Source organism: Pelobates fuscus, chromosome 8, assembly GCF_036172605.1.
Source record: "Pelobates fuscus isolate aPelFus1 chromosome 8, aPelFus1.pri, whole genome shotgun sequence".
NCBI lineage: Eukaryota > Metazoa > Chordata > Amphibia > Anura > Pelobatidae > Pelobates > Pelobates fuscus.
Genome location: NC_086324.1, coordinates 23946159 through 23963487, shown reverse-complemented (window position 1 = coordinate 23963487; position 17329 = coordinate 23946159). Strand labels below are relative to the sequence as shown.

Here is a 17329-nt window from a genome sequence, read left to right as displayed (position 1 = left end):
AAAAAAGAACCAAAATTATTATCTCAATACCTGGATTCTCCAGAACACATTGTGGGTGTATTGAGTGGTTTCTGTGTGACTCTTGTATTGCAGCACATTGGGTACAATAGTTCAGTTATTGAAGTCCTAATTTAGAGCCCCTCATCAGACCCGCAGGGGAAAAAAGGTTTCATGTTGTTTGGAAAGCCATCTATTGTCTACCATGTTCTAATACCCTCCTAGTCAATGTTTCGCAGTCATAAGTCTGAAATATGGAGGAGTATGTTAAATTAAAGATTTTATTATGTGTCAGTAGTCAACAATGTATTGAGTCCCAATGTATCTTAATGGCTTCACTACTTTTTAAGGGTTAGGGAAACCGTACGCACCTCCTCAAATGTGTTCCATCATACAAGCACATTTTTATTACTACTGATGTGTGACATGCTATGATTCCCTTTTATTCCAGAAGTTTGGTCCTTAAGGGGTTAAGGGGTTAAAAAGAGAAATTCTAGTAACTTATGCCAATTCTCATTTAGAGTGAAGATTCAAGGCAAGGTTGTAGAAAAAAGCACCCTTGGATGTTGTAGAACTGATTATATCACCTGGTCTCAAGCAGGCGTACCTTCTAATTTTGAGTTGAATGCGTGGAGTAAACATTAAAAATGAGAAGGTTCTTAAATAGTTTTCAGAACAAGACGAATAAAATAATGCTGTCAGGGGGTTTATTGAACCATTTCATCTAGCAGCAAGGGGTTAAATGAACTTTGCAAAGATATTTAGGAGGAACTAAAATCATTACTTGCTCCATGTGTTGATTTCTTCATTTCCCTTCAAAGTGGCCCACAGCAGGCTCCAATTAGAGAGTGACTCTGTGAGGTAATGGAGTTTAGCCACACTTTGATTGGATCCTGCTGCTGGTTATAGACTCTGCATAGAAAAAAAATCAATATATGCTGAGCATAACTTCAACATCTAAGCATGATGCTCTCCCTACTGTTTGTTAGATACGTCCCATCAAATGGTTAAATTAAAAGTTGTACCATAAATATCCTATATCCTTAGACTCTTCCATTACAGTGTTAAAGTTGCTGTCTTTCGTAAACTGAAATATATTTCATAGAGGATGGAGGGTATAAAATGTGTCCTGATCTTCTCAAAGGTAAAACTTTAAAAAAAAAACTACAAAATCTATTACACAAAAGCCTCTTGATTAGTTGTTACTATCCTTCCATCTTTATTTTTGATTCTTAACGTTGGGCTCATTGCCATGCTGTCAGGATCGGGACAGGGATCCAACACGCAGAGTACGAACAGGAGAGATGTACGTATACCGGACCTTAGAATGGCCGGACTAACGTAAGGAGAAAGCAGAGAATAGTCAGAGACAAGCCGGGGTCGAGGGAACGAGAGGACAGGTAAGCGAGAGACAAGCCGAGGTCAAAGGACACGAGAGGTAAACAGGAACGATAGTACAAGCCGAGTCAAAACCAAATAGAACGATAAACAAGAGAGCACTGAGGAACCAGACAAGCTAGAACCACGACAGGGCAATGAACCATTACACACATCCCTCTTTTATACCCTGGTTCTCTAATTCATGACTTCGCCCTTGCCGAGCCCTGATTCGTTGTTCCGAACCAGATTGACAGGTCGGGATGTGATTGCCGTCATGACGTCGGCTCCTGAGCGTCGTGTCATAAAAGGAAGTGGGGTTCTCGCGGCCGGCGTGGGAATGACTATGAGAGCTGTGAGGATTGGATGAATCAGCCCCGCTGAGAGAACGGACGTCGGGAAGTCTAACCTCCTCCAGGTACCCTGACAGTACCCCCCCTCAGAAACGCCCACCGGGCGGAAGGAACCGGGGCGAGACGGAAAGCGAGCATGAAAAGCCCTGAGAAGGCGAGGAGCATGCACATCCTCCTGGACCACCCAAGACCTCTCTTCAGGACCATATCCTTTCCAGTCCACAAGATATTGCACCTTCCCCCGAGAAATTCGAGAATCGAGAATGGAATTGATCTCATACTCCTCCTGACCCTCAACCTGGACAGGACGAGGGGAAGGCACAGTGGAGGAAAATCTGTTACATACCAAAGGCTTCAATAAAGAAACATGAAAGGAGTTCGGGATGCGTAAAGCAGGCGGAAGAGCCAGACGATATGCAACAGGATTTATCCGAGACAGAACCCTGTAAGGACCTATGAAACGAGGAGCAAATTTCATGGAAGGAACTTTCAAGCGGATGTTTCTGGTACTCAACCATACCCTATCGCCCGGAGAGAATACAGGAGCCACCCTTCTGCGTTTGTCAGCGTGTCGTTTGGACAACATGGAATTATGAACAAGGATTTGTCGAGTCTGATCCCACAACTTTCTCAGATTGGCAACATGAATATCAACCGACGGTATCCCCTGGGAGGGGGAGGCCGACGGAAGAACGGAAGGATGGAAGCCATAATTCATGAAAAAGGGGCTAGAACGAGTAGAATCGCAAACACTGTTGTTGTGCGCAAACTCCGCCCAAGGAATCAGACCGACCCAATCGTCCTGGTGTTCAGAAACAAAACAACGCAAGAACTGTTCAACCTTTTGGTTGGTGCGCTCGGCAGCCCCATTGGACTGGGGATGATAGGCAGAGGAAAAATGTAATTTGATACCAAGCTGGGAACAGAAGGATCTCCAAAACCGGGAAACAAATTGGGAACCTCTATCAGAAACGATTTCAGAAGGAATCCCATGTAAACGAAAAATCTCCCTCGCGAAAATTTCAGCCAATTCGGGAGAAGAGGGCAATTTGAGCAGAGGTACAAAATGAGCCATTTTGGTAAACCTGTCAATTACTGTGAGGATAACCGTATGTCTTTTAGAAACCGGTAAATCAACGATGAAGTCCATAGCCAGACAGGACCATGATTTCACAGGAATTTCTAGGGGTTGCAAAAGCCCACATGGAAGCGTATGAGGTTGTTTAGTCCTCATACAGACATCACATGCCCCGACGAATTCCTTAAGATCCTTACGTAATGAAGGCCACCAGAAATCTTTAGAAATCAGAGAACATGACTTGCGTATGCCAGGATGTCCGGCAAATTTACTGTTATGAAAACACTGCATAAGTTCCAGTTGGAGTTTAGGAGGAACGAAGTAACGGTCCCCCGGAATAGGTCCGGGTGCCAGATGTTGTAACTTCTTGATCTCATCCAGCAACGGAGAGTGAATCTTAATGCTAGTGCTGGCAATAATATTACGCTTGGGAACTATAGAAGAAAAAACCATATCAGGCATAGTAGAAGGTTCATGTTGGCGGGACAATGCATCGGCCTTAGAATTCTTAGAACCAGGTCTATAAGTGAGAACATAGTTGAAATGAGTAAGGAACAAAGACCAACGAGCCTGCCTGGCAGATAATCGCTTGGCTTCCCCTATATATGACAAATTCTTGTGATCCGTCAAAATAGTAACCGGGTGTAAAGTCCCTTCCAACAAGTGTCTCCACTCCTTTAAAGCCAAAATTACCGCTAACAGTTCCCTGTCACCAATATCATACCTGCTCTCAGGCCCAGACAATTTCCTAGAAAAAAAAACACATGGATGCAGTGGTTTATTCAAACTTAACCTTTGGGACAGAATAGCGCCTACACCTGTCTCTGAGGCGTCTACCTCGAGTAAGAAAGGCAAAGATGTGTCTGGATGGACTAATATCGGTGCTGAGGCAAACTGTTCCTTGAGAGTACTGAAAGCAACAAGCGCTTCTGGAGACCATGTCTTAGTATCAGCACCCTGTTTAGTCATGTTGGTAATAGGAGAGATAATAGACGAGTATCCCTTAATGAAGCGCCTATAGTAATTCGAGAAACCGATGAATCTCTGAATGGCCTTGAGTCCCTTGGGCAATGGCCAATCCAAGATAGATTGGAGTTTAACAGGGTCCATCTTAAACCCCTCTCCATAAATAACGTAACCAAGAAAATTTACCTGAGATTGGTCAAAGCTACACTTCTCCAATTTGCAGTACAACCCATGCTGTAGAAGTTTATGCAATACCCTTCTGACTTGTTTGTGATGAATTTCAGGCTCTTTAGAATGTATTAGTATATCATCCAAATAAACTATAACACATTCATGTTGAAATTCCCTAAGAACCTCATTAATCAAGTCCTGGAATACAGCAGGAGCATTGCAAAGCCCGAAGGGCATTACCGTGTACTCATAGTGGCCATACCGGGTATTGAAAGCCGTTTTCCATTCATCACCCTGCTGAATTCTCACCAAGTTATAAGCTCCCCTCAGGTCTAACTTGGTAAAAATCTTAGAACCTTTCAGGCGATCAAATAGCTCATTAATCAGGGGAATCGGATAAGCATTTCTGATTGTTATCTTGTTCAAGCCCCGATAATCAATGCAAGGCCGTAGTGTGCCGTCTTTTTTATCTACGAAAAAGAAACCGGCTCCGGCTGGAGAAGAGGACCTCCTAATAAAGCCTTTGTCTAGATTCTCCTGAATGTACTCCTCTAAGACTAAGTTCTCCTTAGCGAATAGAGGATATACATTACCCCTCGGGGGCATAGTACCAGGTAGGAGATTAATCTTACAATCAAAGGACCTGTGTGGAGGTAAAGTATCAGCCTTCCTCTTATCAAAGACTGCCTTTAAATCCTGATACTGGGAAGGTATCTGTAAATCTGTGGGCTTGTTAGAGTTGCTAGGTGTGTCCACTAGGCACAACGGTGAGACTTTCTGTACACAACCTTTCTGGCAACCCTGACCCCAAGAGAGTATTTCACCTTGTTCCCAATCAATAGTAGGGTTGTGCTTTTTAAGCCAGGGATACCCCAAAACTATAGGAACTGAAGAGGATGAGATAAGCATGAAAGAAATCTCCTCCTCGTGTAAAATACCAATGGTTAGTTTAACTGGTAAAGTTTCACGAGAAATAACTGGATCTAATAACGGTCTACCATCTATGGCCTCAACGGCCAGGGGGGTCTCCTTTAACTGAGATGGGATAGCATGTTTCTTGACAAAAGTTTGATCAATAAAGCTTTCAGCTGCTCCGGAATCTATTAATGCCATAGCTTTAAGTACTCCCTTTTCCCAAGTTAAAGAAACCTGTAATAGTAGCCTATGATCCCTGTAATCATATGTAGAGGACAAAATAGAAACACCCAAGGCCTGTCCTCTGGAGAAACTTAGGTGCGAGCGTTTCCCGGACGGTTAGGGCAATTAAGGCGTAGGTGACCTCCTACTCCACAATACATACACCGACCCTCCCTTTTCCTATATTGTCTTTCATTCTCTGAAAGGTGAGTGTTACCAATCTGCATAGGTTCTGGGAGAGCTAGAATAGTAGATTCAGAATTCTGAAATGCGGGAGTTAGTCTTAAGGAAGGTCTATAGCCATAATCACGAGTGTTCTGCCTCTGTCTCATGTGCTCATCTATACGAGAAATAAATGAAATTAATTCCTCTAAATTTTCAGGAAGATCCCTTGTGGCAACCTCGTCTAAGATCGCATCTGACAATCCGTTCAGAAATACGTCCATATAGGCTTGTTCATTCCACTTGACCTCTGCCGCCAAGGATCTGAACTCTAGCGCATAATCCACAAGGGTTAGACTATGCTGTCTAAGACGTAATAGTAATCTAGCAGCACTGGCCTTTCTCCCTGGAGGGTCAAAAGTCCTCCTAAACGTAGTAATGAACGCATTATAGTTATAGACTACTGGATTATCATTTTCCCACAGAGGGTTAGCCCATCTAAGAGCTTTGTCAATGAGTAGCGATATTATGAATCCAACCTTCGCCCTGTCTGTAGGATAGGCGCGGGGTTGTAATTCAAAATGAATTCCTATCTGGTTTAGGAAACCACGACAAGTATCCGGAGCACCGCCATACCGTAAAGGAGAAGTAACACGGGAAGAAATTCCCCCTGTGGCTACCTCTAGGCCTGTGTTAGCAAGAGAGATAGATGGAGTACGCATCTCCTCTGCTTGATTACTCGGATGGGATAGTAATGCTTGCAGCGCTAGAGCCATTTGGTCCATTCTATGGTCCATGGCTTCAAACCTTGAGTCAGGTGAACCAAGCTGAGCGTTTGTACCTGCAGGATCCATGGCCCTGTCGTAATGTCAGGATCGGGACAGGGATCCAACACGCAGAGTACGAACAGGAGAGATGTACGTATACCGGACCTTAGAATGGCCGGACTAACGTAAGGAGAAAGCAGAGAATAGTCAAAGACAAGCCGGGGTCGAGGGAACGAGAGAACAGGTAAGCGAGAGACAAGCCGAGGTCAAAGGACACGAGAGGTAAACAGGAACGATAGTACAAGCCGAGTCAAAACCAAATAGAACGATAAACAAGAGAGCACTGAGGAACCAGACAAGCTAGAACCACGACAGGGCAATGAACCATTACACACATCCCTCTTTTATACCCTGGTTCTCTAATTCATGACACCGCCCTTGCCGAGCCCTGATTCGTTGTTCCGAACCAGATTGACAGGTCGGGATGTGATTGCCGTCATGACGTCGGCTCCTGAGCGTCGTGTCATAAAAGGAAGTGGGGTTCTCGCGGCCGGCGTGGGAATGACTATGAGAGCTGTGAGGATTGGATGAATCAGCCCCGCTGAGAGAACGGACGTCGGGAAGTCTAACCTCCTCCGAGGTAGAGACTTCAGGTACCCTGACACATGCTTGTTGATAAAAACTGTTAAGCTTTGTTAAAATAACTCAAAATACATATCAGCAGGTTTTCATAGTACCCTTGTCTTTAACCCCTTAAGGACACATGACGGAAATATTCCGTCATGATCCGTTTTATTTCTGAAATTGTGTCCTCAAGGGTTTAATGTCTGTATGCTACTCATAGCTGCCTCCACTGATACTGACCTCCACTTAGCGTTTTACATTTTCCAAATTGAATTAAAAAGATGCATTTTTTTTTAAATTAACTCCTTCACTACCAAAATGGTATACGTTGCATTATGAAATGTAGGCCATAAATGCGGAATGATTACAAGCAGAAGTCATTATAAGTTGCATTTTCAGTTGAATTTGGGAACCAGTTGAAGAATTTGTTGTGTTGAGCTATTTCAATTGCTTTTGTTTGACTTGTTTATCGCAAACAGTGGAAATTCTGTAAAGTTTGACAATCAATCTGATTTTCAATGGGGGTTGAATAATTTTGATTACCACTATGTATATAACCAGGGACAGGGGAACTATAATGTTAGGAATACAGGTTTGTACTCTTAATGCTATAGTGTTCCTTGGAGCATTTTCAGTACCCTATGTATATTATAGGGGTTATTTACTGGATCCCTGAATCGTGTTAAACCATCTTTCAAGTGGTTTAGCCAAAATCAGGGTTCACTCGATACCTAAGCCTGGACTCCATATTGCAACTCAGCTAATGGAAGTGAACATCTGCATTGGTGATCTATTTGCTATCCATTATCCATCAGTGTCCAAATCCGCACAGCAATTATAGACTGAGAGTCCTGTGGGTCGTAGTGATGTATCAGCGCCTTCTCTAACGGTAGTAGTAGTAGTAATGGTTATATGCTTATATTGCCATTTAAACAAAAAATAAAGTAATAAAAAATTTCCTTTATTAATTGATCGGCTTGTTTTGTTCATCTTGCTTCCATTATTTGACAAAGCCAAATGCACAGATTGTCTAATTTGGGATGTCTTTGCTGAAAAGTAAGTACCAGAAAAATGCAACAGACATCATTTGGCAACTTAGATTACAAAGTAAAGTCTGGTCCAGTGCGGATTAGTGCAGACCCTGTGATATATGCTTGTTAATAAAGCATTATCAGTGGAGCACCCAATCTAGTTCGTTCGATATATGGGAAAACAAAACATAATGCAGGTATGAAGTCAAGGATACCAGCAAACTTACTTCCTGAGATGTTCAAACAGGGCTTTGATTGTGTCATGGTTGGAGGGTGGCAACATTTTTACAAGGATCCTCATAGCTTTCACACGCTCATCATTGTCTTGAACTTCTATGGGAAACAAAAAGGATATTCTTCAGAATTGCAATCTATTGAGCAGCACATTGACATTTATCAGTAGACTAACTATAGAGGTTACACCGGGTACAGACATGACGATAACCCTAGACTTTGACCTCCCTATGACAGCTCTCTATGACAGCTATCTCACAATGACAAACAGTGGCAATCAATGTAGTTCTAAATATGAAATAATATGCAAATACTTTATGTTGCAAAATACTGCAATGGGGTATGAAGAGAATGACCTTCGTACCAGAAGAAAGAAAGTGCAAAACTAGAATCAACCTAGAAAATGGCAGTTAAACGGTTTGGTGGCTAAAAATTTATTAAATTCTGCCCCGGAAATTCAATATTTATTCTGTGTGTGTGTGTTTGTTTGTGTGACATAGTGTTATATCCGGGGTATTTTCAGTTTTAGCTCCATTGCCAAATACATTCCATAAAACTAATGAAAGTCTGACATCTTTTGATTAGTTCTCTTGTCCTTGAACCAAAGAGAAGTGAGCTTTTATTGAAGTTGCACCTTGACGTTTCAGCAGAGCTGGTGGGATAAGAGTGCATGATCAGATGGTCTGCAAAAAATCATTGAAAACTCACTTCTTCAAGAAAGCATATCAATTAAACTGTTAGCAGGTTTTCATCCCCCTCCCTCCATGACTCCTCTCCTGCAACTGTCAAAAATTACCTACTAAGCCTTCAATGAATACTTTTCTAACAACTTACTTCGTACCCCTACTTTTACCCTTTGTGTCACTACACCCCACTCCCTCTAGAATGTAAGCTCATTGAGCAGGGCCCTCCACCTCTCTGTTCCTGTGTGTCCAATTGTCTGGTTATAATTACATGTCTGTTAGTCCACCCATTGTACAGAGCTACGGGATCTGATGGCGCTTTATAAATAATACAATAATAATATGTGACAGTTGTATAAATAATATTATTCTAAGTAAAGAAACACTCCATGCACCATTTCTTATTTTTTTTATTTATTTATTTTTATTAAAAAGGCTTCTATAATATTTTTTACCCCAAATCCTTAAAAAATATATTATTATATTATACATTTTGTTTCAGTGGCGGGTATACTTTTATTACCTATTTAAAATTTTCTAAAAAGTTTATACTTTTCTTTTAGTTCTAAACCACGGATACCTGCGGCGTTTAAAAATACAGAATGTAAGATTGTTTTTTACTGTACGTAAGAAGTCCCACTTGCAGAACATAGAATGATTTATCACATGCTCACAGTTGGAATTTACTCAGTCACTTAATAGGACATTAAGAGTAGCAATTAAGCTGTACTCCCAAAACAGAAGAAACATCACTTTCTAGAGTTTGTTCTTCAGATGCCCTTGCACGTATATTTTACCATACTCAGCATACACAGATTGTCAGAATTTCACAATACACGCCACTTTAATTATTACCCAAGTCAGATATGATCTATAGCAGCACGATGCAATGCCATTTAACCATTAAACAAGACACCTTCGATGTTGGCATGATAACTAAAATAAATCATGACTCCAACAGCCCACTGTGCTTGGAGTGTGCCAGGATCTGCATGTGACAATGACTTTATAAATCTGATAACATTTTTTTAATGTGCTGTAAAATCACCCCTCTGGCAAAAGATTTTACGCACAGGGGTATACCTTTTCAAAATCCCATTATAAATCTAAAAAAATCATCTGGTGTAAACATATGGTTTAACTCTATAAGTGTTGTAGGGATGAGTTTTGCATTTTTGCAAGATAAACAGTTCGTATCGTTAGCTCTCAAAAAGTTTATGCAGACATGTCATACTTTTTTTTAAACAGCGCAAATAGTATAAATAATATCTTTTGTTTTCGTTGTCATGTTATTTTTATGGGGCTAAATAACATGATGAAACATACTCAGTAGTGTTAAACAATGATTAGACAAAGAAAACAAACAATTACATGAGAGAAAACAAAACAAGGAGGGTCTCACTAAAATGATTTTATGGTGGATAAGTTGACTGCTTCGGTTTGTCAGTCTATGGCTCCCATTGATAAAACATGGCAAAAACTGGGAAATTACAAAGGATTGTGAGACTCCATACACCCCTCTCTTGGTATACCCCCCTACAATTTCTTCTCTTTTCTCTAATTTCTATGTTTTTTACTGGCGTACTGGCATAATGTGAAATAGTTACCTGTCCAAAAGGCATCTGTTTCCCCATACGTTTATATATTGATAAAAATCTGGTCTCGAGTCACTGTTCAATGACTTTATGTTCACCAGTGTACACATAATGTAAAATACATATTTAGACAGTGTATAACATATGTTAATGTGGATGTAACCATGACATTTGGCTCTTTGAAAATTAATATAAAATGATTTTATAGTGTGAAGTAAGTGGGTGTAAAGGGGGAACGGCTTTGTCTGATGAGAAACCTCAGTGGTTACCATTCCAGCTTAATTGAGTTCCAAATTAGTAAATGTTGATAAAATGTAATTTGTCTTGAATACCGGATGTGGTCCCATGATTGTGCATCACTATTTACTTCTCTGCTATGCATTTTGTGTGGATGTGAGCAGGTGTGACCTTTCCAGTTGTCACCAACAAACGTAAGTCTGTTCTTTATATCTATTGTCTCTCGACGTATTCTCTTCTGATGGTGGTCCTTTCACTCTTCCTTTAATTTAGCTAGAGTATTTTGTGAGTAATTTAGGAAAGTATTAAAAGGTGAAATATAGAGAACAAAAACACTAAATCGCTACGTAATATTATATTATGTATATATTTTGCAGTACACTGATTGGCCAATTTTATATCCCTTTTGATTCGTTGGATTTGTTTCCAAATTGTGTTTTCAGTACAAATATTTTACCATACGGGTGAAATTCAGTTTGCCCTGCACAAAATAATAGCACCAGAAAATCTAACGAGTCCTTTTAAACATAACTATGGCCAACGCCATGACATCAACAATGAGGAGCTCACGCATCAGTTTTCTCCTCCTGTAGCTAGAGCAAACTCAAGGAAAGCATTTGAAATATTTACCTTGTTAGTATATTAAATATACGTATTGGAGTTCCTTTAATTAACTGTTCACATAAGAAGCACAAATGTCCCTGTGGAAGTACTTTTTATTTTGCCCGGACATTGACCTTCTCTGAAAAGTTAACCTGCGTTTATACAGGTTTATATACCACGATAATAGATATAATACACGTGGGATACAGCTGCTAAACCTAAAATATAATAAAAAAGAACATAGCATAATAAAGTTGATGTATATATAATAATCCCTGCTAAAGATTGCACTCAGGATTTTGGAGTTAAATGTGCTCTAATGGTACCTCCCCTGGTGTTTGGGGGGCTAGTATCTCCCTCTTAGGATCAGGTATCACCCAATGTCAGGAACCATGCAGGACTCCGACAGGTACATGGGTGGAAAAGAGGTTTATTGGTAACAACTTTAAAATAGCAAATAAAAATACATTTTGGTCTTACGCGTTTCGTCCTCTAATGGGACTTTCTCAGAGACTAATATTCAATAAAAACAATCATAACAATGATGCTCCCAAAAAAGCAGCCTAATTCCACCCTCCCATCAGTCCCCTTAAATAGAGCTAGTCCCTTTAGTTCATTGGTGATTCCAGTGAGTGTCTTCCTTTTTATTCTTTCTATTGGTGGTTTCCAGATCCTTTTTCACTTGTTCCTGGTCGAGGATGAGGTGTATTTTAAAATTTATATATAATAATATTAAAATACACTTAGACAGTGTATGTGTATGTATGTGTAGGTGTATATATATATAAATATATGATCTAAGTATACATTATTTAATTTTAAACTGTTTTAAAACTTTATTTTACTTTATTACAGGCAGCAGGGGGACTACCTGTCATTCCAGGCACTCCCCCTGCTGGCACTGCTATGGACGGCTATTACGTCCATGTGATCGTGAGGTCCTCGCAAGGACCTCGCGATCACATGTCCCAGAAGGGCCGGATCAGCAGCAGGGGGACTGCCGGGGATGCAAGGCAAGTCCCCCCATCGTGATCACCGGCAGGGGATCGTCGACGAGCAGGTGAGTGCATAGAACGGTGGGGACATACTATGCCGCCCACTGATCATATTTAGATCATGCCCCTCACTGTTCAATTTGTTGCCATTTAGGAGTTAAATCCCTTTTGTTTCTGTTTATGCTGCTCTAGCCACACCTCCACTTGCTGTGACTCACACAGCCTGCATGAAAAAAAATGGTTTAATTTTCAATCAGATCACAATATCAGTTTGTTTACTTTAGAAGTTTTTTGTTTTTTTTAAATGTAATGCTCAGTTAATTTAAGCTTAACCACACACAGGAAGCTCCTGCAGGCTATTAACAGAGCAGGAAATTAGAAATTCTAAATTAAAGATACTGTTCAATAAAAAAAATGTAATCGTAAGAGCTTTCTTTCAGGAAGTCTGAAGGCAGACTGTGTAGATCACGTGCAGGGAGGTGTGGCTAGGGCTGTATAAACAAAGTGATTTAACTCCAGATAATTGAGTAGTTAGACTGCAGGGGCATGATCTACACACCAAAACTACTGCATTAAGTACAGGTGCTTATAGTGTCCTCTTAATACACAGACCTAGATGATTCCTTGTATATAAGTAGATATATTTATGTTAAGACAAAGGAATTTAATCTCTAAATGGGTGGTTCTGGATACAATAACCTGCTTGCAAAATATAGCTTGCCAAAATGAGCCTAAAACAGCTGCCATTTTGGAAATCACCTTTTAATTTGTCCTGGAATTTGCATATTTTCAAAAAAATTAATCTGGTTCATTTTTCCTTAAATAAGTGTCAAGTACGACTTTTTTTTTCTTTTTGTTTATTCCCAACAGACTTGTTTGTTCATACATGGAAAAAAAAAAAGGACAAACGCTTTAGCACATTTTTTTTTTGTAGAACAATAAGGTTTTGAAATAGTTTAGTAAGTTAAATCAAGAAGTGGTTTACTGAATCATCTTTACATGATTTTGTAGACATAAGTCGTTCCTTTAGGGCTAAAAGAAAGAAAGAAATAAGGAAAAAATAACATTCAACATGTGAGAACTTGAGTCAGCATTTCTAAAGGAGAGATGATAAACACCTCTGACTGACTGTGGCATTTATCAACCGTGAGATATTATTGCCACATAGAATCACAGCATGCTTACTGTTATCATTGAAAAAAAGCCTAGCTAATCTTAATGGTTTGTGAAGCCGTTACCTGCTCTAGTCTGGCATTTATCATGATCATTTTACCACATAGGCCTTACACACAAAAGGTCTTTTATCTTCAAGGGACATCACTATGAATTATTATTTGCAGCTAGGTAGAAAATTGTGTGTTGTAGATACCTTTCCTCATTATAAATCACACACTCACTTTTCACCATTCAGCTTCCTAAAGCTGCTGATCCTATACTTTTTTTACAGTTTGGTCTTTTAAGTCCTTAGAAAATATTGAGCAGAGATGCACTAAAATGCGTAATATGATTTTTCCCCTTACTATCTACTATTGCTTTTTTTTTTGTACGAAAAAAGCATTTTATGAGACTTTTATTTTTTCCTTTTTTGCTATCCTATATGATGTTGATAAAGTAACATATTATTTTTTAGGTTATAAATGTTTGTGTATATTTTTCAGATACTCTTGTTTTTGACCTTGTAGGAGATATGTTCCTGTAGATAAAGTTAAGTTATTCATGTATAGAGTATTGTAAACAGACTATCTCTGTCTATTCTGCTATGATGAGCGTTTTCCCCCTTTTTTTACATTAAAAATACTTTCACAGAAAACATTATGAAGACCAGAAATATCGTAATATTTTACTGATGCTGGGAACATTTTGCACAGATTGAATTATTTACTGTATATTATGGAAATAAATATATTTTTGCATGGGGGAAGACAGTCTGCAATCTGATCAATCTAGTGCTGTCCTTCACTTTAAATTGCATCTTTAATGATAGCTTTATAATTATTTCCCAAAAGGGAAAAAAGTAGTAAAGATATTTTGTTCATTGATGTGGATTTCTGAATTTAATCTTATTTAAGAAAGGGGTAATGAAAACCTAGTTGTTTATTCTCTTATTATTGAAGAAGACAAGATAAGAAAAATAATAAAGACAGTTAAAGTAACACTCCCACCACCTTAATTAGTAGAGCGCTCTGTAGTGGCTAAGGTGCCAGAAGTGCCCTGGTGTACCACCCAAGGTAAGGTGGGGTTCTCATCTCAGCAGAAAGCTCTCAGCTATGAGATGCGCTTGTTGGTGCAGGGCTTAGCTCTTGGCCACTGGATACTGGGAAATTTCCCACAGGGACGAGGAACCTGGGGCCGTGCAGCGCTTTGATAGCTGCCAGTCGGTTTCATTATAGCGTGACACAGCCGTCTCTAAGGTGAGGGTGGTGGATGGTGGTGACGCTGGTCCAGTCCACTCAGTAGTTATGACAGCAGTGCATCTGTCAGCTAGACCAGTCCAGAAGGACTGATGAAGAACAGCAATGTGCTGTTCTGTTGTCATTCATTTGCAGCTTGGCAGAGCAGACCAGGTAGACAGGAAGTTGTTAATCACCCTCAGTGAGCACTTCCTGTGAGCCCAGGTAGAGGATACTAAATCTGGAATAAGACACACAAAGAGACTGGGAATTTTCAAGTAGGACTATTTTAAAAAATATTCTTAAAATCTTATGTAATATTTCTCAAAATATTTCATATTTATTTTTTCAAATTATAACACATTAAAAAATTTTAAATTCTGCTTCTATAATCCTAGAAGTCACCAGACGCTGTGAATGTGCATGTCAACAGCAGGTGAATTTCACTGTTCACGCAGTTCGAGAAGATTGTAGCAATCGGTTTGGTAGAAAGTTCTTAGTTAAGATACATTCTATTTATTACTTATGAAAAATTACTTTTTCTCATTACAGGAGCAGGTAAAGGAGCCAACTTAATGTACACATACACATCGTTATGAATTTACACTGATATGGGAAGGGGAAGCAATTGCATATCTTAAATGGGCACTCCACTGCCCAAACACTGTAATGCTCAAGAGTGGGCTGATGTTTTGTAAGCTGCACTCCTACATGTATGAAATGCGCATGTCACTTGCATAAAATAGCTTAGGCAAACCCCTTTTTGTATGATTATAATAGCTGTTTGTTTTTTAAAGTTTTCTCAGAAGCATCTCCTGTGAATGGACACATTGCGCAGGGACTTTCCCGATTAAGGAAAAAGAGCTTCTCAGCCCTGATTGTGTTAGCCTAGATGTAGTTGATGTCATGTCTTGCATTTTTGAACCTAATATAAAAATATTAGCAGAACAAATACAAAATAAATAAAACTAATAATGTGTGGTTCCATTGTGTACAGAAAAAGATAACCTAAAGGGACACTATAGTCACCAAAACAACTTCAGCTTAATGAAGCAGTTTTGGTGTATAGGTCATATCCCTGCAGTTTCACTGCTCAATTCTCTGCCATTTAGGAGTTAAATTACTTTGTTTGTGAACCCTAGTCACACCTCCCTGCATGTGACTTGCACAGTCTTCCTGTAAAGAGTCATCTAAAGTTTATCCTTCCTTTATTGCAAGTTCTGTTTAATTTAGATTTTCTTATCCCCTGCTATGTTAATAGCTTCCCAGACCCTACAAGAGCCTCCTGTATTATTAAAGTTCAATTTACAGAGAAAGAGATACAATTGTTTAAGATAAATAAACAATTGAAAGTGAAACCAGTTTTTTTCATGCAGGCTGTGTCAATCAGATTCAGGGGAGGTGTGGCAAGGGTTGCATAAACAGAAACAAAGTGATTTAACTCCTAAATGGCAGTGAATTGAGCAGTGAAACCTGAGAAGTATAATCTATACACTAAAACTGCTTTATTAAGCTAGGTTTTATTTGCCCCAAGCTCCTTTTTGTGATTCATTCCTTTTCCCAGCCTTAACTTGTGTCTCATTTTCTCCCAGCCCCTCCTTGTCTCATTTCTCTCTAAACCGCCCAATGTGTTTTATTACCCCCTCGGCCCCACCATGTGTCTCATTCCCCCCTCAACCACTTCATGTGTTTTATCCCTCTCAGCCACTCCATGTATCTCATCCCCCAGCCCCTGCATGTGTCTCATCCCCCCCAGCACCAATGTGTTTCATTCCAGCCCCTTCATGTGACTCATTCCTCCCCATCACATCCATATGTCTCATCCCCCCCCCCAGTCCCTCCAGTACCTTCTTGTAGCATGGCCAAGCCATGGGCCATGGTAAAAGAGCTTCTGTTCCTCTACCCATTTCAACAGGAAGCAGTTCAGTGCACACTGAGAGCAATTCCTGTCAGACAGGGTAGGAGAGCAGAAACTCCTTCACTGCAATCTGCAACTCGGCCATGTTACATGCACTGAATGGCAGGAGGGGGAGTGCTGTGCAGAGTGTTCCCATCCTGCCGGTCACCTCACGATTGCACTTCCACGGGCAAGGTATGGTGGCCCACCTCAAAATTTCCTGGTATCCCGGTGGACCAGTCCAGCGCTGTCAAAGAGAAGTCTTTGCAAGGCAGTTGCTGTGGGTCAATTGCTCCCTCTTGAGTTTAGCTCCACTGAACTAAACAATTAGGAAGCAACAGGATCTGTTGTCCGTTTGACTGTCAGGGGATGTAATAAGGGAAATTTATGAAAGTCTGAATTTCTATCGATATGTGCACTTTTTCCTAAATGAAAAAAGTAGAACACACTCTTCACACATTAAGCTTTTGAGCAAGCTAAAGTGCTTTAGGATTCTGGGATGTCCCTTTCAAGAGAGGCTGTGCCATTTTCTATACATGTCACTGAGTTGTAAAAAACAACTTTATAAAAGAAGCTATAAAATTATCAAAAGCATATATAATTAGTGGCACCTTTAACGCAGGAGTGAATTCTCAAAATAATCTCATATTTTAATAGGCCTATGGGGAGCTGAGGTTAAACAACTTGAGAAAATAAAAAATCCCAATTCAACTTAAATTGTCATAGTATAATGACGTGTTCAGTTCTGCTAAAACTACTTTGGTGAGATGGGAAAAAAACATAACAAAAGCCAAACTAACCTGAAGGTCCTACAATGTGTTTATAAAGGTGACTTCCTTCATCCTTACAAAATGTACTCTAATCGTTTACTGAACAAGGATAACGATGTGGACAACAAAACACTGTGTTTTACAACAGGAAACTCAGGTTTATCTCCACTAACACACATTTGAAGGGAAGTGAAATATATCTTAATCCTGACAGTCTTTTATTATTCTGCAAGGTATGGCCAGTTGACCTTTGCTTTTTCTT

The 17329-nt window shown here is 39.9% G+C and overlaps 1 protein-coding gene across 1 annotated transcript in view; it reads right to left on the bottom strand.

Moving 5' to 3' along the window:
- The window catches only part of ARHGAP15 (Rho GTPase activating protein 15), a 473358-nt gene that overhangs the window by 23338 nt on the left and 432691 nt on the right, over window positions 1–17329 (bottom strand). The window contains exon 14 of the mRNA XM_063429376.1: window positions 7891–7996. Within this exon, the coding sequence (XP_063285446.1) occupies window positions 7891–7996 (106 nt within the window). The remainder of the gene's footprint in view (window positions 1–7890; window positions 7997–17329) is intronic.